The sequence below is a fragment of the Oncorhynchus nerka genome, linkage group LG23 (genome assembly GCF_034236695.1).
Source record: "Oncorhynchus nerka isolate Pitt River linkage group LG23, Oner_Uvic_2.0, whole genome shotgun sequence".
Classification (NCBI taxonomy): Eukaryota; Metazoa; Chordata; class Actinopteri; order Salmoniformes; family Salmonidae; genus Oncorhynchus; species Oncorhynchus nerka.
Genome location: NC_088418.1, coordinates 1,611,228 through 1,635,149, shown reverse-complemented (window position 1 = coordinate 1,635,149; position 23,922 = coordinate 1,611,228). Strand labels below are relative to the sequence as shown.

The 23,922-nt window shown below is 44.2% G+C and overlaps 1 protein-coding gene across 3 annotated transcripts in view; it reads left to right on the top strand.

Moving 5' to 3' along the window:
* gpr137ba (G protein-coupled receptor 137Ba) overlaps positions 1-23,922 on the top strand; it is a 114,198-nt gene that overhangs the window by 14,312 nt on the left and 75,964 nt on the right. For all 3 annotated transcript variants that reach the window (XM_065007771.1, XM_065007772.1, XM_065007773.1), the window contains one exon: positions 13,817-14,039. In XM_065007771.1, coding sequence (XP_064863843.1) covers positions 13,817-14,039 — 223 coding nt within the window. The remainder of the gene's footprint in view (positions 1-13,816; positions 14,040-23,922) is intronic.

Below are 23,922 nucleotides of genomic sequence, written 5' to 3'. Positions count from 1 at the left end.
ACTCTATAGTCCCTCTGTCCTCTGAACCTTACTGTTCTATACTCTATAGTCCCTCTGTCCTCTGAACCTTACTGTTCTATACTCTATAGACCCTCTGTCCTCTGAACCTTACTGTTCTATACTCTATAGACCCTCTGTCCTCTGAACCTTACTGTTCTATACTCTATAGTCCCTCTGTCCTCTGTCTTCTGAACCTTACTGTTCTATACTCTATAGACCCTCTGCCCTCTGAACCTTACTGTTCTATACTCTATAGTCCCTCTGTCCTCTGAACCTTACTGTTCTATACTCTATAGTCCCTCTGTCCACTGAACCTTACTGTTCTATACTCTATAGTCCCTCTGTCCTCTGTCTTCTGAACCTTACTGTTCTATACTCTATAGTCCCTCTGTCCTCTGTCTTCTGAACCTTACTGTTCTATACTCTATAGTCCCTCTGTCCACTGAACCTTACTGTTCTATACTCTATAGACCCTCTGTCCTCTGTCTTCTGAACCTTACTGTTCTATACTCTATAGTCCCTCTGCCCTCTGAACCTTACTGTTCTATACTCTATAGTCCCTCTGTCCTCTGAACCTTACTGTTCTATACTCTATAGACCCTCTGTCCTCTGAACCTTACTGTTCTATACTCTATAGACCCTCTGTCCTCTGTCTTCTGAACCTTACTGTTCTATACTCTATACTGTCTCTGTCCTCTGTCTTCTGAACCTTACTGTTCTATACTCTATAGACCCTCTGTCCTCTGAACCTTACTGTTCTATACTCTATAGACCCTCTGTCCTCTGAACCTTACTGTTCTATACTCTATAGACCCTCTGTCCTCTGAACCTTACTGTTCTATACTCTATAGACCCTCTGTCCTCTGAACCTTACTGTTCTATACTCTATAGTGTCTCTGTCCTCTGTCTTCTGAACCTTACTGTTCTATACTCTGTAAACCCTCAGTCCTCTGTCTTCTGAACCTTACTGTTCTATACTCTATAGTCCCTCTGTCCACTGAACCTTACTGTTCTATACTCTATAGTCCCTCTGTCCTCTGTCCTCTGAACCTTACTGTTCTATACTCTATAGTCCCTCTGTCCACTGAACCTTACTGTTCTATACTCTATAGACCCTCTGTCTTCTGAACCTTACTGTTCTATACTCTATAGACCCTCAGTCCTCTGTCTTCTGAACCTTACTGTTCTATACTCTATAGTCCCTCTGTCCACTGAACCTTACTGTTCTATACTCTATAGTCCCTCTGTCCTCTGTCCTCTGAACCTTACTGTTCTATACTCTATAGTCCCTCTGTCCTCTGAACCTTACTGTTCTATACTCTATAGTCCCTCTGTCCACTGAACCTTACTGTTCTATACTCTATAGTCCCTCTGCCCTCTGAACCTTACTGTTCTATACTCTATAGTCCCTCTGTCCTCTGAACCTTACTGTTCTATACTCTATAGTCCCTCTGTCCACTGAACCTTACTGTTCTATACTCTATAGTGTCTCTGTCCTCTGTCCTCTGTCTTCTGAACCTTACTGTTCTATACTCTATAGTCCCTCTGTCCTCTGAAACTTACTGTTCTATACTCTATAGTCCCTCTGTCCTCTGTCCTCTGAACCTTACTGTTCTATGCTCTATAGTCCCTCTGTCCTCTGTCCTCTGAACCTTACTGTTCTATACTCTATAGTCCCTCTGTCCTCTGAACCTTACTGTTCTATACTCTATAGTCCCTCTGTCCTCTGTCCTCTGAACCTTACTGTTCTATACTCTATAGTCCCTCTGTCCTCTGTCCTCTGAACCTTACTGTTCTATACTCTATAGTCCCTCTGTCCTCTGTCCTCTGAACCTTACTGTTCTATACTCTATAGACACTCTGTCCTCTGAACCTTACTGTTCTAGACTCTATAGACCCTCTGTCTTCTGAACCTTACTGTTCTATACTCTATAGACCCTCTGTCCTCTGAACCTTACTGTTCTATACTCTATAGACCCTCTGTCCTCTGTCTTCTGAACCTTACTGTTCTATACTCTATAGTCCCTCTGTCCTCTGTCCTCTGAACCTTACTGTTCTATACTCTATAGTCCCTCTGTCCTCTGAACCTTACTGTTCTATACTCTATAGACCCTCTGTCCTCTGTCTTCTGAACCTTACTGTTCTATACTCTATAGACCCTCTGTCCTCTGTCTTCTGAACCTTACTGTTCTATACTCTATAGTCCCTCTGTCCTCTGAACCTTACTGTTCTATACTCTATAGACCCTCTGTCCTCTGAACCTTACTGTTCTATACTCTATAGTCCCTCTGTCCTCTGAACCTTACTGTTCTATACTCTATAGTCCCTCTGTCCACTGAACCTTACTGTTCTATACTCTATAGACCCTCTGTCTTCTGAACCTTACTGTTCTATACTCTATAGTCCCTCTGTCCACTGAACCTTACTGTTCTATACTCTATAGTCCCTCTGTCCTCTGAACCTTACTGTTCTATACTCTATAGACCCTCTGTCCTCTGTCTTCTGAACCTTACTGTTCTATACTCTATAGTCCCTCTGTCCTCTGAACCTTACTGTTCTATACTCTATAGTCCCTCTGCCCTCTGAACCTTACTGTTCTATACTCTATAGTCCCTCTGTCCTCTGAACCTTACTGTTCTATACTATATAGTCCCTCTGTCCACTGAACCTTACTGTTCTATACTCTATAGTCCCTCTGCCCTCTGAACCTTACTGTTCTATACTCTATAGTCCCTCTGTCCTCTGAACCTTACTGTTCTATACTCTATAGTCCCTCTGTCCTCTGTCCTCTGAACCTTACTGTTCTATACTCTATAGTCCCTCTGCCCTCTGAACCTTACTGTTCTATACTCTATAGTCCTTCTGTCCTCTGAACCTTACTGTTCTATACTCTATAGTCCCTCTGTCCACTGAACCTTACTGTTCTATACTCTATAGTCCCTCTGCCCTCTGAACCTTACTGTTCTATACTCTATAGTCCCTCTGTCCTCTGAACCTTACTGTTCTATACTCTATAGTCCCTCTGTCCACTGAACCTTACTGTTCTATACTCTATAGTGTCTCTGTCCTCTGTCCTCTGTCTTCTGAACCTTACTGTTCTATACTCTATAGTCCCTCTGTCCTCTGAACCTTACTGTTCTATACTCTATAGTCCCTCTGTCCTCTGAACCTTACTGTTCTATACTCTATAGACCCTCTGTCCTCTGTCTTCTGAACCTTACTGTTCTATACTCTATAGACCCTCTGTCCTCTGTCTTCTGAACCTTACTGTTCTATACTCTATAGTCCCTCTGTCCTCTGAACCTTACTGTTCTATACTCTATAGACCCTCTGTCCTCTGAACCTTACTGTTCTATACTCTATAGTCCCTCTGTCCTCTGAACCTTACTGTTCTATACTCTATAGTCCCTCTGTCCACTGAACCTTACTGTTCTATACTCTATAGACCCTCTGTCTTCTGAACCTTACTGTTCTATACTCTATAGTCCCTCTGTCCACTGAACCTTACTGTTCTATACTCTATAGTCCCTCTGTCCTCTGAACCTTACTGTTCTATACTCTATAGACCCTCTGTCCTCTGTCTTCTGAACCTTACTGTTCTATACTCTATAGTCCCTCTGTCCTCTGAACCTTACTGTTCTATACTCTATAGTCCCTCTGCCCTCTGAACCTTACTGTTCTATACTCTATAGTCCCCCTGTCCTCTGAACCTTACTGTTCTATACTATATAGTCCCTCTGTCCACTGAACCTTACTGTTCTATACTCTATAGTCCCTCTGCCCTCTGAACCTTACTGTTCTATACTCTATAGTCCCTCTGTCCTCTGAACCTTACTGTTCTATACTCTATAGTCCCTCTGTCCTCTGTCCTCTGAACCTTACTGTTCTATACTCTATAGTCCCTCTGCCCTCTGAACCTTACTGTTCTATACTCTATAGTCCTTCTGTCCTCTGAACCTTACTGTTCTATACTCTATAGTCCCTCTGTCCTCTGAACCTTACTGTTCTATACTCTATAGTCCCTCTGTCCACTGAACCTTACTGTTCTATACTCTATAGTGTCTCTGTCCTCTGTCCTCTGTCTTCTGAACCTTACTGTTCTATACTCTATAGTCCCTCTGTCCTCTGAACCTTACTGTTCTATACTCTATAGTCCCTCTGTCCTCTGAACCTTACTGTTCTATACTCTATAGACCCTCTGTCCTCTGTCTTCTGAACCTTACTGTTCTATACTCTATAGACCCTCTGTCCTCTGTCTTCTGAACCTTACTGTTCTATACTCTATAGTCCCTCTGTCCTCTGAACCTTACTGTTCTATACTCTATAGACCCTCTGTCCTCTGAACCTTACTGTTCTATACTCTATAGTCCCTCTGTCCTCTGAACCTTACTGTTCTATACTCTATAGTTTCTCTGTCCTCTGTCCTCTGTCTTCTGAACCTTACTGTTCTATACTCTATAGTCCCTCTGTCCTCTGAACCTTACTGTTCTATACTCTATAGTGTCTCTGTCCTCTGTCCTCTGTCTTCTGAACCTTACTGTTCTATACTCTATAGACCCTCTGTCCTCTGGTCTCTGAACCTTACTGTTCTATACTCTATAGACCCTCTGTCCTCTGAACCTTACTGTTCTATACTCTATAGTCCCTCTGTCCTCTGATCCTTACTGTTCTATACTCTATAGTCCCTCTGTCCTCTGTCTTCTGAACCTTACTGTTCTATACTCTATAGTCCCTCTGTCCTCTGAACCTTACTGTTCTATACTCTATAGTGTCTCTGTCCTCTGTCCTCTGTCTTCTGAACCTTACTGTTCTATACTCTATAGACCCTCTGTCCTCTGTCTTCTGAACCTTACTGTTCTATACTCTATAGTCCCTCTGTCCTCTGTCTTCTAACCTTACTGTTCTATACTCTATAGTCCCTCTGTCCTCTGAACCTTACTGTTCTATACTCTATAGTCCCTCTGTCCTCTGTCTTCTAACCTTACTGTTCTATACTCTATAGACCCTCTGTCCTCTGAACCTTACTGTTCTATACTCTATAGACCCTCTGTCCTCTGTCCTCTGAACCTTACTGTTCTATACTCTATAGTCCCTCTGTCCTCTGAACCTTACTGTTCTATACTCTATAGACCCTCTGTCCTCTGAACCTTACTGTTCTATACTCTATAGTGTCTCTGTCGTCTGTCCTCTGTCTTCTGAACCTTACTGTTCTATACTCTATAGTCCCTCTGTCCTCTGAACCTTACTGTTCTATACTCTATAGACCCTCTGTCCTCTGAACCTTACTGTTCTATACTCTATAGACCCTCTGTCCTCTGTCCTCTGAACCTTACTGTTCTATACTCTATAGACCCTCTGTCCTCTGAACCTTACTGTTCTATACTCTATAGACCCTCTGTCCTCTGTCCTCTGAACCTTACTGTTCTATAATCTATAGACCCTCTGTTCTCGGAACCTTACTGTTCTAGACTCTATAGTCCCTCTGTCCTCTGAACCTTACTGTTCTATACTCTATAGTCCCTCTGTCCTCTGAACCTTACTGTTCTATACTCTATAGACCCTCTGTCCTCTGAACCTTACTGTTCTATACTCTATAGACCCTCTGTCCTCTGAACCTTACTGTTCTATACTCTATAGTCCCTCTGTCCTCTGTCTTCTGAACCTTACTGTTCTATACTCTATAGACCCTCTGCCCTCTGAACCTTACTGTTCTATACTCTATAGTCCCTCTGTCCTCTGAACCTTACTGTTCTATACTCTATAGTCCCTCTGTCCACTGAACCTTACTGTTCTATACTCTATAGTCCTCTGTCCTCTGTCTTCTGAACCTTACTGTTCTATACTCTATAGTCCCTCTGTCCTCTGTCTTCTGAACCTTACTGTTCTATACTCTATAGTCCCTCTGTCCACTGAACCTTACTGTTCTATACTCTATAGACCCTCTGTCCTCTGTCTTCTGAACCTTACTGTTCTATACTCTATAGTCCCTCTGCCCTCTGAACCTTACTGTTCTATACTCTATAGTCCCTCTGTCCTCTGAACCTTACTGTTCTATACTCTATAGACCCTCTGTCCTCTGAACCTTACTGTTCTATACTCTATAGACCCTCTGTCCTCTGTCTTCTGAACCTTACTGTTCTATACTCTATACTGTCTCTGTCCTCTGTCTTCTGAACCTTACTGTTCTATACTCTATAGACCCTCTGTCCTCTGAACCTTACTGTTCTATACTCTATAGACCCTCTGTCCTCTGAACTTTACTGTTCTATACTCTATAGACCCTCTGTCCTCTGAACCTTACTGTTCTATACTCTATAGACCCTCTGTCCTCTGAACCTTACTGTTCTATACTCTATAGTGTCTCTGTCCTCTGTCTTCTGAACCTTACTGTTCTATACTCTATAAACCCTCAGTCCTCTGTCTTCTGAACCTTACTGTTCTATACTCTATAGTCCCTCTGTCCACTGAACCTTACTGTTCTATACTCTATAGTCCCTCTGTCCTCTGTCCTCTGAACCTTACTGTTCTATACTCTATAGTCCCTCTGTCCACTGAACCTTACTGTTCTATACTCTATAGACCCTCTGTCTTCTGAACCTTACTGTTCTATACTCTATAGACCCTCAGTCCTCTGTCTTCTGAACCTTACTGTTCTATACTCTATAGTCCCTCTGTCCACTGAACCTTACTGTTCTATACTCTATAGTCCCTCTGTCCTCTGTCCTCTGAACCTTACTGTTCTATACTCTATAGTCCCTCTGTCCTCTGAACCTTACTGTTCTATACTCTATAGTCCCTCTGTCCACTGAACCTTACTGTTCTATACTCTATAGTCCCTCTGCCCTCTGAACCTTACTGTTCTATACTCTATAGTCCCTCTGTCCTCTGAACCTTACTGTTCTATACTCTATAGTCCCTCTGTCCACTGAACCTTACTGTTCTATACTCTATAGTGTCTCTGTCCTCTGTCCTCTGTCTTCTGAACCTTACTGTTCTATACTCTATAGTCCCTCTGTCCTCTGAAACTTACTGTTCTATACTCTATAGTCCCTCTGTCCTCTGTCCTCTGAACCTTACTGTTCTATGCTCTATAGTCCCTCTGTCCTCTGTCCTCTGAACCTTACTGTTCTATACTCTATAGTCCCTCTGTCCTCTGAACCTTACTGTTCTATACTCTATAGTCCCTCTGTCCTCTGTCCTCTGAACCTTACTGTTCTATACTCTATAGTCCCTCTGTCCTCTGTCCTCTGAACCTTACTGTTCTATACTCTATAGTCCCTCTGTCCTCTGTCCTCTGAACCTTACTGTTCTATACTCTATAGACACTCTGTCCTCTGAACCTTACTGTTCTAGACTCTATAGACCCTCTGTCTTCTGAACCTTACTGTTCTATACTCTATAGACCCTCTGTCCTCTGAACCTTACTGTTCTATACTCTATAGACCCTCTGTCCTCTGTCTTCTGAACCTTACTGTTCTATACTCTATAGTCCCTCTGTCCTCTGTCCTCTGAACCTTACTGTTCTATACTCTATAGTCCCTCTGTCCTCTGAACCTTACTGTTCTATACTCTATAGACCCTCTGTCCTCTGTCTTCTGAACCTTACTGTTCTATACTCTATAGACCCTCTGTCCTCTGTCTTCTGAACCTTACTGTTCTATACTCTATAGTCCCTCTGTCCTCTGAACCTTACTGTTCTATACTCTATAGACCCTCTGTCCTCTGAACCTTACTGTTCTATACTCTATAGTCCCTCTGTCCTCTGAACCTTACTGTTCTATACTCTATAGTCCCTCTGTCCACTGAACCTTACTGTTCTATACTCTATAGACCCTCTGTCTTCTGAACCTTACTGTTCTATACTCTATAGTCCCTCTGTCCACTGAACCTTACTGTTCTATACTCTATAGTCCCTCTGTCCTCTGAACCTTACTGTTCTATACTCTATAGACCCTCTGTCCTCTGTCTTCTGAACCTTACTGTTCTATACTCTATAGTCCCTCTGTCCTCTGAACCTTACTGTTCTATACTCTATAGTCCCTCTGCCCTCTGAACCTTACTGTTCTATACTCTATAGTCCCTCTGTCCTCTGAACCTTACTGTTCTATACTATATAGTCCCTCTGTCCACTGAACCTTACTGTTCTATACTCTATAGTCCCTCTGCCCTCTGAACCTTACTGTTCTATACTCTATAGTCCCTCTGTCCTCTGAACCTTACTGTTCTATACTCTATAGTCCCTCTGTCCTCTGTCCTCTGAACCTTACTGTTCTATACTCTATAGTCCCTCTGCCCTCTGAACCTTACTGTTCTATACTCTATAGTCCTTCTGTCCTCTGAACCTTACTGTTCTATACTCTATAGTCCCTCTGTCCACTGAACCTTACTGTTCTATACTCTATAGTCCCTCTGCCCTCTGAACCTTACTGTTCTATACTCTATAGTCCTCTGTCCTCTGAACCTTACTGTTCTATACTCTATAGTCCCTCTGTCCACTGAACCTTACTGTTCTATACTCTATAGTGTCTCTGTCCTCTGTCCTCTGTCTTCTGAACCTTACTGTTCTATACTCTATAGTCCCTCTGTCCTCTGAACCTTACTGTTCTATACTCTATAGTCCCTCTGTCCTCTGAACCTTACTGTTCTATACTCTATAGACCCTCTGTCCTCTGTCTTCTGAACCTTACTGTTCTATACTCTATAGACCCTCTGTCCTCTGTCTTCTGAACCTTACTGTTCTATACTCTATAGTCCCTCTGTCCTCTGAACCTTACTGTTCTATACTCTATAGACCCTCTGTCCTCTGAACCTTACTGTTCTATACTCTATAGTCCCTCTGTCCTCTGAACCTTACTGTTCTATACTCTATAGTGTCTCTGTCCTCTGTCCTCTGTCTTCTGAACCTTACTGTTCTATACTCTATAGTCCCTCTGTCCTCTGAACCTTACTGTTCTATACTCTATAGTGTCTCTGTCCTCTGTCCTCTGTCTTCTGAACCTTACTGTTCTATACTCTATAGACCCTCTGTCCTCTGGTCTCTGAACCTTACTGTTCTATACTCTATAGACCCTCTGTCCTCTGAACCTTACTGTTCTATACTCTATAGTCCCTCTGTCCTCTGATCCTTACTGTTCTATACTCTATAGTCCCTCTGTCCTCTGTCTTCTGAACCTTACTGTTCTATACTCTATAGTCCCTCTGTCCTCTGAACCTTACTGTTCTATACTCTATAGTGTCTCTGTCCTCTGTCCTCTGTCTTCTGAACCTTACTGTTCTATACTCTATAGACCCTCTGTCCTCTGTCTTCTGAACCTTACTGTTCTATACTCTATAGTCCCTCTGTCCTCTGTCTTCTAACCTTACTGTTCTATACTCTATAGTCCCTCTGTCCTCTGAACCTTACTGTTCTATACTCTATAGTCCCTCTGTCCTCTGTCTTCTAACCTTACTGTTCTATACTCTATAGACCCTCTGTCCTCTGAACCTTACTGTTCTATACTCTATAGACCCTCTGTCCTCTGTCCTCTGAACCTTACTGTTCTATACTCTATAGTCCCTCTGTCCTCTGAACCTTACTGTTCTATACTCTATAGACCCTCTGTCCTCTGTCCTCTGAACCTTACTGTTCTATACTCTATAGTCCCTCTGTCCTCTGAACCTTACTGTTCTATACTCTATAGTGTCTCTGTCGTCTGTCCTCTGTCTTCTGAACCTTACTGTTCTATACTCCCTCTGTCCTCTGAACCTTACTGTTCTATACTCTATAGACCCTCTGTCCTCTGAACCTTACTGTTCTATACTCTATAGACCCTCTGTCCTCTGTCCTCTGAACCTTACTGTTCTATACTCTATAGACCCTCTGTCCTCTGAACCTTACTGTTCTATACTCTATAGACCCTCTGTCCTCTGTCCTCTGAACCTTACTGTTCTATAATCTATAGACCCTCTGTTCTCGGAACCTTACTGTTCTAGACTCTATAGTCCCTCTGTCCTCTGAACCTTACTGTTCTATACTCTATAGTCCCTCTGTCCTCTGAACCTTACTGTTCTATACTCTATAGTGTCTCTGTCCTCTGTCTTCTGAACCTTACTGTTCTATACTCTATAAACCCTCAGTCCTCTGTCTTCTGAACCTTACTGTTCTATACTCTATAGTCCCTCTGTCCACTGAACCTTACTGTTCTATACTCTATAGTCCCTCTGTCCTCTGTCCTCTGAACCTTATGTTCTATACTCTATAGTCCCTCTGTCCACTGAACCTTACTGTTCTATACTCTATAGTCCCTCTGTCCTCTGTCTTCTAACCTTACTGTTCTATACTCTATAGTCCCTCTGTCCTCTGAACCTTACTGTTCTATACTCTATAGTGTCTCTGTCCTCTGTCCTCTGTCTTCTGAACCTTACTGTTCTATACTCTATAGACCCTCTGTCCTCTGTCTTCTGAACCTTACTGTTCTATACTCTATAGTCCCTCTGTCCTCTGTCTTCTAACCTTACTGTTCTATACTCTATAGTCCCTCTGTCCTCTGAACCTTACTGTTCTATACTCTATAGTCCCTCTGTCCTCTGTCCTCTGAACCTTACTGTTCTATACTCTATAGACACTCTGTCCTCTGAACCTTACTGTTCTAGACTCTATAGACCCTCTGTCTTCTGAACCTTACTGTTCTATACTCTATAGCCCCTCTGTCCTCTGAACCTTACTGTTCTATACTCTATAGACCCTCTGTCCTCTGTCCTCTGAACCTTACTGTTCTATAATCTATAGACCCTCTGTTCTCGGAACCTTACTGTTCTAGACTCTATAGTCCCTCTGTCCTCTGAACCTTACTGTTCTATACTCTATAGTCCCTCTGTCCTCTGAACCTTACTGTTCTATACTCTATAGACCCTCTGTCCTCTGAACCTTACTGTTCTATACTCTATAGACCCTCTGTCCTCTGAACCTTACTGTTCTATACTCTATAGTCCCTCTGTCCTCTGTCTTCTGAACCTTACTGTTCTATACTCTATAGACCCTCTGTCCTCTGAACATTACTGTTCTATACTCTATAGACCCTCTGTCCCCTGTCTTCTGAACCTTACTGTTCTATACTCTATAGTCCCTCTGCCCTCTGAACCTTACTGTTCTATACTCTATAGTCCCTCTGTCCTCTGAACCTTACTGTTCTATACTCTATAGTCCCTCTGTCCACTGAACCTTACTGTTCTATACTCTATAGTCCCTCTGTCCTCTGTCTTCTGAACCTTACTGTTCTATACTCTATAGTCCCTCTGTCCTCTGTCTTCTGAACCTTACTGTTCTATACTCTATAGTCCCTCTGTCCACTGAACCTTACTGTTCTATACTCTATAGACCCTCTGTCCTCTGTCTTCTGAACCTTACTGTTCTATACTCTATAGTCCCTCTGCCCTCTGAACCTTACTGTTCTATACTCTATAGTCCCTCTGTCCTCTGAACCTTACTGTTCTATACTCTATAGACCCTCTGTCCTCTGAACCTTACTGTTCTATACTCTATAGACCCTCTGTCCTCTGTCTTCTGAACCTTACTGTTCTATACTCTATACTGTCTCTGTCCTCTGTCTTCTGAACCTTACTGTTCTATACTCTATAGACCCTCTGTCCTCTGAACCTTACTGTTCTATACTCTATAGACCCTCTGTCCTCTGAACCTTACTGTTCTATACTCTATAGACCCTCTGTCCTCTGAACCTTACTGTTCTATACTCTATAGACCCTCTGTCCTCTGAACCTTACTGTTCTATACTCTATAGTGTCTCTGTCCTCTGTCTTCTGAACCTTACTGTTCTATACTCTATAAACCCTCAGTCCTCTGTCTTCTGAACCTTACTGTTCTATACTCTATAGTCCCTCTGTCCACTGAACCTTACTGTTCTATACTCTATAGTCCCTCTGTCCTCTGTCCTCTGAACCTTACTGTTCTATACTCTATAGTCCCTCTGTCCACTGAACCTTACTGTTCTATACTCTATAGTCCCTCTGTCCTCTGTCTTCTAACCTTACTGTTCTATACTCTATAGACCCTCTGTCCTCTGAACCTTACTGTTCTATACTCTATAGTCCCTCTGTCCTCTGAACCTTACTGTTCTATACTCTATAGACCCTCTGTCCTCTGAACCTTACTGTTCTATACTCTATAGACCCTCTGTCCTCTGTCCTCTGAACCTTACTGTTCTATACTCTATAGTCCCTCTGTCCTCTGAACCTTACTGTTCTATACTCTATAGACCCTCTGTCCTCTGAACCTTACTGTTCTATACTCTATAGACCCTCTGTCCTCTGTCTTCTGAACCTTACTGTTCTATACTCTATAGACCCTCTGTCCTCTGAACCTTACTGTTCTATACTCTATAGACCCTCTGTCCTCTGAACCTTACTGTTCTATACTCTATAGACCCTCTGTCTTCTGAACCTTACTGTTCTATACTCTATAGACCCTCAGTCCTCTGTCTTCTGAACCTTACTGTTCTATACTCTATAGTCCCTCTGTCCACTGAACCTTACTGTTCTATACTCTATAGTCCCTCTGTCCTCTGTCCTCTGAACCTTACTGTTCTATACTCTATAGTCCCTCTGTCCTCTGATCCTTACTGTTCTATACTCTATAGTCCCTCTGTCCTCTGTCTTCTGAACCTTACTGTTCTATACTCTATAGTCCCTCTGTCCTCTGAACCTTACTGTTCTATACTCTATAGTGTCTCTGTCCTCTGTCCTCTGTCTTCTGAACCTTACTGTTCTATACTCTATAGACCCTCTGTCCTCTGTCTTCTGAACCTTACTGTTCTATACTCTATAGTCCCTCTGTCCTCTGTCTTCTAACCTTACTGTTCTATACTCTATAGTCCCTCTGTCCTCTGAACCTTACTGTTCTATACTCTATAGTCCCTCTGTCCTCTGTCTTCTAACCTTACTGTTCTATACTCTATAGACCCTCTGTCCTCTGAACCTTACTGTTCTATACTCTATAGACCCTCTGTCCTCTGTCCTCTGAACCTTACTGTTCTATACTCTATAGTCCCTCTGTCCTCTGAACCTTACTGTTCTATACTCTATAGACCCTCTGTCCTCTGTCCTCTGAACCTTACTGTTCTATACTCTATAGTCCCTCTGTCCTCTGAACCTTACTGTTCTATACTCTATAGTGTCTCTGTCGTCTGTCCTCTGTCTTCTGAACCTTACTGTTCTATACTCCCTCTGTCCTCTGAACCTTACTGTTCTATACTCTATAGACCCTCTGTCCTCTGAACCTTACTGTTCTATACTCTATAGACCCTCTGTCCTCTGTCCTCTGAACCTTACTGTTCTATACTCTATAGACCCTCTGTCTTCTGAACCTTACTGTTCTATACTCTATAGTCCCTCTGTCCTCTGAACCTTACTGTTCTATACTCTATAGACCCTCTGTCCTCTGAACCTTACTGTTCTATACTCTATAGACCCTCTGTCTTCTGAACCTTACTGTTCTATACTCTATAGACCCTCTGTCCTCTGTCTTCTGAACCTTACTGTTCTATACTCTATAGTCCCTCTGTCCTCTGAACCTTACTGTTCTATACTCTATAGTCCCTCTGTCCTCTGTCTTCTGAACCTTACTGTTCTATACTCTATAGTGTCTCTGTCCTCTGTCTTCTGTCTTCAGCTCTGCTTCCTCTTTGGAGTTTAGGCTGGGTTACTGTAAAGCGCTTGGTGACAACATTACCAATCAATCAATTTGATTGATTGATTGTGACCTCTACACCCTTCCTTCACCTTTGACCTCTGACCTCTAACAATGTTACTTCCTGTCCCCCAGGTTACCCCTGTACCTCCTCTTCCTGTCCATCAGTATGGTCTTCCTGGTAGTAAACCTGACCTGTGCCCTGCTAGTGAGGATGAGCACCACCGAGACCCAGACCATTGTACTGATCAGAGTAGCCATCAACGATACACTGTTTGTCCTGTGTGCCATCTCCCTCTCCCTCTGCCTCTACAAGATCGCCAAGATGTCCCTGGCTAATATCTATCTGGAGTCCAAGGTAAGAGATGTTCACACACATCAATCCTTGGTTTAAATACGTGTGGATTTGAGTATCTGGTAATCATAATACTTGTTTAGCGTGTATTTGAGTATCTTTGTACTTTAAGCATTTGTACATCGTTATGACATTTCTAATGTCTTTATTATTTTGAAACTTCTGTACGTGTAATTTTTATTGTTTATTTCACTTTTGTATATTTTTTATTTTACCTTTATTTAACCAGGCAAGTCAGTTAAGAACAAATTCTTATTTTCAATGATAGCCAGTGGGTTAACTGCCTGTTCAGGGGCAGAACGACAGATTTGTACCTTGTCAGCTCAGGGGTTTGAACTTGCAACCTTCCGGTTACTAGTCCAACGCTCTAACCACTAGGCTACGCTGCCGCCCTATATCATCTACCTCACTTGCTTTGGCAATGTTAACACATGTTTCCCATGCCAATAAAGCCTCTTGAATTGAATTGAGTGAGTGCACTTGCTTACACCTGACGAGAGCCTGCCCTGCGCCCTGCTGAGTGTGCTGCTGTAGACATGGCTGTGTGAGCATCGAGAATCAAATGGCACAGTTGGGTTGTGGACCAGCTTCTCTAACCTGGTCCCAGATTCGTTGGTACTGTCTGGCCTACTCGTTGAGGACCATAGGAGATGTCAGGACAAACTGATCTGGGACCAGATGACCTGACATGCTCTATAAAGACATAGGAGATGTCAGGACAGCACAAACAGATCTGGGACCAGAAGACCTGACATGCTCTATAAAGACATAGGAGATGTCAGGACAGCACAAACAGATCTGGGACCAGACGACCTGACATGCTCTATAAAGACAATGGAGATGTCAGGACAAACAGATCTGGGACCAGAAGACCTGACATGCTCTATAAAGACATAGGAGATGTCAGGACAGCACAAACAGATCTGGGACCAGACGACCTGACATGCTCTATAAAGACATAGGAGATGGCAGGACAAACAGATCTGGGACCAGACGACCTGACATGCTCTATAAAGACATAGGAGATGTCAGGACAAACAGATCTGGGACCAGACGACCTGACATGCTCTATAAAGACATAGGAGATGTCAGGACAAACAGATCTGGGACCAGATGACCTGACATGCTCTATAAAGACATAGGAGATGTCAGGACAAACAGATCTGGGACCAGACGACCTGACATGCTCTATAAAGACATAGGAGATGTCAGGACAAACAGATCTGGGACCAGACGACCTGACATGCTCTATAAAGACATAGGAGATGTCAGGACAAACAGATCTGGGACCAGACGACCTGACATGCTCTATAAAGACATAGGAGATGTCAGGACAAACAGATCTGGGACCAGACGACCTGACATGCTCTATAAAGACATAGGAGATGTCAGGACAGCACAAACAGATCTGGGACCAGACGACCTGACATGCTCTATAAAGACATAGGAGATGTCAGGACAAACAGATCTGGGACCAGACGACCTGACATGCTCTATAAAGACATAGGAGATGTCAGGACAGCACAAACAGATCTGGGACCAGAAGACCTGACATGCTCTATAAAGACATAGGAGATGTCAGGACAAACAGATCTGGGACCAGACGACCTGACATGCTCTATAAAGACATAGGAGATGTCAGGACAAACAGATCTGGGACCAGACGACCTGACATGCTCTATAAAGACATAGGAGATGTCAGGACAGCACAAACAGATCTGGGACCAGACGACCTGACATGCTCTATAAAGACATAGGAGATGTCAGGACAGCACAAACAGATCTGGGACCAGATGACCTGACATGCTCTATAAAGACATAGGAGATGTCAGGACAAACAGATCTGGGACCAGACGACCTGACATGCTCTATAAAGACATAGGAGATGTCAGGACAGCACAAACAGATCTGGGACCAGACGACCTGACATGCTCTATAAAGACATAGGAGATGTCAGGACAGCACAAACAGATCTGGGACCAGATGACCTGACATGCTCTATAAAGACATAGGAGATGTCAGGACAAACAGATCTGTGACCAGAAGACCTGACATGCTCTATAAAGACATAGGAGATGTCAGGACAAACAGATCTGGGACCAGACGACCTGACATGCTCTATAAAGACATAGGAGATGTCAGGACAGCACAAACAGATCTGGGACCAGATGACCTGACATGCTCTATAAAGACATAGGAGATGTCAGGACAAACAGATCTGGGACCAGAAGACCTGACATGCTCTATAAAGACATAGGAGATGGCATGACAGCACAAACAGATCTGGGACCAGACGACCTGACATGCTCTATAAAGACATAGGAGATGTCAGGACAGCACAAACAGATCTGGGACCAGAAGACCTGACATGCTCTATAAAGACATAGGAGATGTCAGGACAAACAGATCTGGGACCAGATGACCTGACATGCTCTATAAAGACATAGGAGATGTCAGGACAGCACAAACAGATCTGGGACCAGACGACCTGACATGCTCTATAAAGACATAGGAGATGGCAGGACAAACAGATCTGGGACCAGATGACCTGACATGCTCTATAAAGACATAGGAGATGTCAGGACAGCACAAACAGATCTGGGACCAGAAGACCTGACATGCTCTATAAAGACATAGGAGATGGCAGGACAAACAGATCTGGGACCAGATGACCTGACATGCTCTATAAAGACATAGGAGATGTCAGGACAAACAGATCTGGGACCAGAAGACCTGACATGCTCTATAAAGACATAGGAGATGTCAGGACAAACAGATCTGGGACCAGAAGACCTGACATGCTCTATAAAGACATAGGAGATGTCAGGACAAACAGATCTGGGACCAGAAGACCTGACATGCTCTATAAAGACATAGGAGATGTCAGGACAGCACAAACAGATCTGGGACCAGATGACCTGACATGCTCTATAAAGACATAGGAGATGTCAGGACAGCACAAACAGATCTGGGACCAGAAGACCTGACATGCTCTATAAAGACATAGGAGATGTCAGGACAGCACAAACAGATCTGGGACCAGAAGACCTGACATGCTCTATAAAGACATAGGAGATGTCAGGACAGCACAAACAGATCTGGGACCAGAAGACCTGACATGCTCTATAAAGACATAGGAGATGTCAGGACAAACAGATCTGGGACCAGACGACCTGACATGCTCTATAAAGACATAGGAGATGGCAGGACAGCACAAACAGATCTGGGACCAGAAGACCTGACATGCTCTATAAAGACATAGGAGATGTCAGGACAGCACAAACAGATCTGGGACCAGACGACCTGACATGCTCTATAAAGACATAGGAGATGTCAGGACAAACAGATCTGGGACCAGACGACCTGACATGCTCTATAAAGACATAGGAGATGGCAGGACAAACAGATCTGGGACCAGATGACCTGACATGCTCTATAAAGACATAGGAGATGTCAGGACAAACAGATCTGGGACCAGACGACCTGACATGCTCTATAAAGACATAGGAGATGTCAGGACAGCACAAACAGATCTGGGACCAGATGACCTGACATGCTCTATAAAGACATAGGAGATGTCAGGACAGCACAAACAGATCTGGGACCAGATGACCTGACATGCTCTATAAAGACATAGGAGATGTCAGGACAGCACAAACAGATCTGGGACCAGAAGACCTGACATGCTCTATAAAGACATAGGAGATGTCAGGACAAACAGATCTGGGACCAGACGACCTGACATGCTCTATAAAGACATAGGAGATGTCAGGACAAACAGATCTGGGACCAGAAGACCTGACATGCTCTATAAAGACATAGGAGATGTCAGGACAGCACAAACAGATCTGGGACCAGATGACCTGACATGCTCTATAAAGACATAGGAGATGTCAGGACAGCACAAACAGATCTGGGACCAGAAGACCTGACATGCTCTATAAAGACATAGGAGATGTCAGGACAGCACAAACAGATCTGGGACCAGAAGACCTGACATGCTCTATAAAGACATAGGAGATGTCAGGACAGCACAAACAGATCTGGGACCAGAAGACCTGACATGCTCTATAAAGACATAGGAGATGTCAGGACAAACAGATCTGGGACCAGACGACCTGACATGCTCTATAAAGACATAGGAGATGTCAGGACAAACAGATCTGGGACCAGATGACCTGACATGCTCTATAAAGACATAGGAGATGTCAGGACAAACAGATCTGGGACCAGACGACCTGACATGCTCTATAAAGACATAGGAGATGTCAGGACAAACAGATCTGGGACCAGACGACCTGACATGCTCTATAAAGACATAGGAGATGTCAGGACAAACAGATCTGGGACCAGACGACCTGACATGCTCTATAAAGACATAGGAGATGTCAGGACAAACAGATCTGGGACCAGACGACCTGACATGCTCTATAAAGACATAGGAGATGTCAGGACAGCACAAACAGATCTGGGACCAGACGACCTGACATGCTCTATAAAGACATAGGAGATGTCAGGACAAACAGATCTGGGACCAGACGACCTGACATGCTCTATAAAGACATAGGAGATGTCAGGACAGCACAAACAGATCTGGGACCAGAAGACCTGACATGCTCTATAAAGACATAGGAGATGTCAGGACAAACAGATCTGGGACCAGACGACCTGACATGCTCTATAAAGACATAGGAGATGTCAGGACAAACAGATCTGGGACCAGACGACCTGACATGCTCTATAAAGACATAGGAGATGTCAGGACAGCACAAACAGATCTGGGACCAGACGACCTGACATGCTCTATAAAGACATAGGAGATGTCAGGACAGCACAAACAGATCTGGGACCAGATGACCTGACATGCTCTATAAAGACATAGGAGATGTCAGGACAAACAGATCTGGGACCAGACGACCTGACATGCTCTATAAAGACATAGGAGATGTCAGGACAGCACAAACAGATCTGGGACCAGACGACCTGACATGCTCTATAAAGACATAGGAGATGTCAGGACAGCACAAACAGATCTGGGACCAGATGACCTGACATGCTCTATAAAGACATAGGAGATGTCAGGACAAACAGATCTGTGACCAGAAGACCTGACATGCTCTATAAAGACATAGGAGATGTCAGGACAAACAGATCTGGGACCAGACGACCTGACATGCTCTATAAAGACATAGGAGATGTCAGGACAGCACAAACAGATCTGGGACCAGATGACCTGACATGCTCTATAAAGACATAGGAGATGTCAGGACAAACAGATCTGGGACCAGAAGACCTGACATGCTCTATAAAGACATAGGAGATGGCATGACAGCACAAACAGATCTGGGACCAGACGACCTGACATGCTCTATAAAGACATAGGAGATGTCAGGACAGCACAAACAGATCTGGGACCAGAAGACCTGACATGCTCTATAAAGACATAGGAGATGTCAGGACAAACAGATCTGGGACCAGATGACCTGACATGCTCTATAAAGACATAGGAGATGTCAGGACAGCACAAACAGATCTGGGACCAGACGACCTGACATGCTCTATAAAGACATAGGAGATGTCAGGACAAACAGATCTGGGACCAGATGACCTGACATGCTCTATAAAGACATAGGAGATGTCAGGACAGCACAAACAGATCTGGGACCAGACGACCTGACATGCTCTATAAAGACATAGGAGATGGCAGGACAAACAGATCTGGGACCAGATGACCTGACATGCTCTATAAAGACATAGGAGATGTCAGGACAGCACAAACAGATCTGGGACCAGAAGACCTGACATGCTCTATAAAGACATAGGAGATGGCAGGACAAACAGATCTGGGACCAGATGACCTGACATGCTCTATAAAGACATAGGAGATGTCAGGACAAACAGATCTGGGACCAGAAGACCTGACATACTCTATAAAGACATAGGAGATGTCAGGACAAACAGATCTGGGACCAGAAGACCTGACATGCTCTATAAAGACATAGGAGATGTCAGGACAAACAGATCTGGGACCAGAAGACCTGACATGCTCTATAAAGACATAGGAGATGTCAGGACAGCACAAACAGATCTGGGACCAGATGACCTGACATGCTCTATAAAGACATAGGAGATGTCAGGACAGCACAAACAGATCTGGGACCAGAAGACCTGACATGCTCTATAAAGACATAGGAGATGTCAGGACAGCACAAACAGATCTGGGACCAGAAGACCTGACATGCTCTATAAAGACATAGGAGATGTCAGGACAGCACAAACAGATCTGGGACCAGAAGACCTGACATGCTCTATAAAGACATAGGAGATGTCAGGACAAACAGATCTGGGACCAGACGACCTGACATGCTCTATAAAGACATAGGAGATGGCAGGACAGCACAAACAGATCTGGGACCAGAAGACCTGACATGCTCTATAAAGACATAGGAGATGTCAGGACAGCACAAACAGATCTGGGACCAGACGACCTGACATGCTCTATAAAGACATAGGAGATGTCAGGACAAACAGATCTGGGACCAGACGACCTGACATGCTCTATAAAGACATAGGAGATGGCAGGACAAACAGATCTGGGACCAGATGACCTGACATGCTCTATAAAGACATAGGAGATGTCAGGACAAACAGATCTGGGACCAGACGACCTGACATGCTCTATAAAGACATAGGAGATGTCAGGACAGCACAAACAGATCTGGGACCAGATGACCTGACATGCTCTATAAAGACATAGGAGATGTCAGGACAGCACAAACAGATCTGGGACCAGATGACCTGACATGCTCTATAAAGACATAGGAGATGTCAGGACAGCACAAACAGATCTGGGACCAGAAGACCTGACATGCTCTATAAAGACATAGGAGATGTCAGGACAAACAGATCTGGGACCAGAAGACCTGACATGCTCTATAAAGACATAGGAGATGTCAGGACAGCACAAACAGATCTGGGACCAGATGACCTGACATGCTCTATAAAGACATAGGAGATGTCAGGACAGCACAAACAGATCTGGGACCAGAAGACCTGACATGCTCTATAAAGACATAGGAGATGTCAGGACAGCACAAACAGATCTGGGACCAGAAGACCTGACATGCTCTATAAAGACATAGGAGATGTCAGGACAATCAGATCTGGGACCAGACGACCTGACATGCTCTATAAAGACATAGGAGATGGCAGGACAGCACAAACAGATCTGGGACCAGAAGACCTGACATGCTCTATAAAGACATAGGAGATGTCAGGACAGCACAAACAGATCTGGGACCAGACGACCTGACATGCTCTATAAAGACATAGGAGATGTCAGGACAAACAGATCTGGGACCAGACGACCTGACATGCTCTATAAAGACATAGGAGATGGCAGGACAAACAGATCTGGGACCAGATGACCTGACATGCTCTATAAAGACATAGGAGATGTCAGGACAAACAGATCTGGGACCAGACGACCTGACATGCTCTATAAAGACATAGGAGATGTCAGGACAGCACAAACAGATCTGGGACCAGATGACCTGACATGCTCTATAAAGACATAGGAGATGTCAGGACAGCACAAACAGATCTGGGACCAGCTGACCTGACATGCTCTATAAAGACATAGGAGATGTCAGGACAGCACAAACAGATCTGGAACCAGAAGACCTGACATGCTCTATAAAGACATAGGAGATGTCAGGACAAACAGATCTGGGACCAGACGACCTGACATGCTCTATAAAGACATAGGAGATGTCAGGACAGCACAAACAGATCTGGGACCAGACGACCTGACATGCTCTATAAAGACATAGGAGATGTCAGGACAAACAGATCTGGGACCAGACGACCTGACATGCTCTATAAAGACATAGGAGATGTCAGGACAAACAGATCTGGGACCAGATGACCTGACATGCTCTATAAAGACATAGGAGATGTCAGGACAAACAGATCTGGGACCAGACGACCTGACATGCTCTATAAAGACATAGGAGATGTCAGGACAAACAGATCTGGGACCAGACGACCTGACATGCTCTATAAAGACATAGGAGATGTCAGGACAAACAGATCTGGGACCAGACGACCTGACATGCTCTATAAAGACATAGGAGATGTCAGGACAAACAGATCTGGGACCAGACGACCTGACATGCTCTATAAAGACATAGGAGATGTCAGGACAGCACAAACAGATCTGGGACCAGACGACCTGACATGCTCTATAAAGACATAGGAGATGTCAGGACAAACAGATCTGGGACCAGACGACCTGACATGCTCTATAAAGACATAGGAGATGTCAGGACAGCACAAACAGATCTGGGACCAGAAGACCTGACATGCTCTATAAAGACATAGGAGATGTCAGGACAAACAGATCTGGGACCGACGACCTGACATGCTCTATAAAGACATAGGAGATGTCAGGACAAACAGATCTGGGACCAGACGACCTGACATGCTCTATAAAGACATAGGAGATGTCAGGACAGCACAAACAGATCTGGGACCAGACGACCTGACATGCTCTATAAAGACATAGGAGATGTCAGGACAGCACAAACAGATCTGGGACCAGATGACCTGACATGCTCTATAAAGACATAGGAGATGTCAGGACAAACAGATCTGGGACCAGACGACCTGACATGCTCTATAAAGACATAGGAGATGTCAGGACAGCACAAACAGATCTGGGACCAGACGACCTGACATGCTCTATAAAGACATAGGAGATGTCAGGACAGCACAAACAGATCTGGGACCAGATGACCTGACATGCTCTATAAAGACATAGGAGATGTCAGGACAAACAGATCTGGGACCAGAAGACCTGACATGCTCTATAAAGACATAGGAGATGTCAGGACAGCACAAACAGATCTGGGACCAGATGACCTGACATGCTCTATAAAGACATAGGAGATGTCAGGACAAACAGATCTGGGACCAGAAGACCTGACATGCTCTATAAAGACATAGGAGATGTCAGGACAAACAGATCTGGGACCAGACGACCTGACATGCTCTATAAAGACATAGGAGATGTCAGGACAGCACAAACAGATCTGGGACCAGATGACCTGACATGCTCTATAAAGACATAGGAGATGTCAGGACAAACAGATCTGGGACCAGAAGACCTGACATGCTCTATAAAGACATAGGAGATGGCATGACAGCACAAACAGATCTGGGACCAGACGACCTGACATGCTCTATAAAGACATAGGAGATGTCAGGACAGCACAAACAGATCTGGGACCAGAAGACCTGACATGCTCTATAAAGACATAGGAGATGTCAGGACAAACAGATCTGGGACCAGATGACCTGACATGCTCTATAAAGACATAGGAGATGTCAGGACAGCACAAACAGATCTGGGACCAGACGACCTGACATGCTCTATAAAGACATAGGAGATGGCAGGACAAACAGATCTGGGACCAGATGACCTGACATGCTCTATAAAGACATAGGAGATGTCAGGACAGCACAAACAGATCTGGGACCAGATGACCTGACATGCTCTATAAAGACATAGGAGATGGCAGGACAAACAGATCTGGGACCAGATGACCTGACATGCTCTATAAAGACATAGGAGATGTCAGGACAAACAGATCTGGGACCAGAAGACCTGACATGCTCTATAAAGACATAGGAGATGTCAGGACAAACAGATCTGGGACCAGAAGACCTGACATGCTCTATAAAGACATAGGAGATGTCAGGACAAACAGATCTGGGACCAGAAGACCTGACATGCTCTATAAAGACATAGGAGATGTCAGGACAGCACAAACAGATCTGGGACCAGATGACCTGACATGCTCTATAAAGACATAGGAGATGTCAG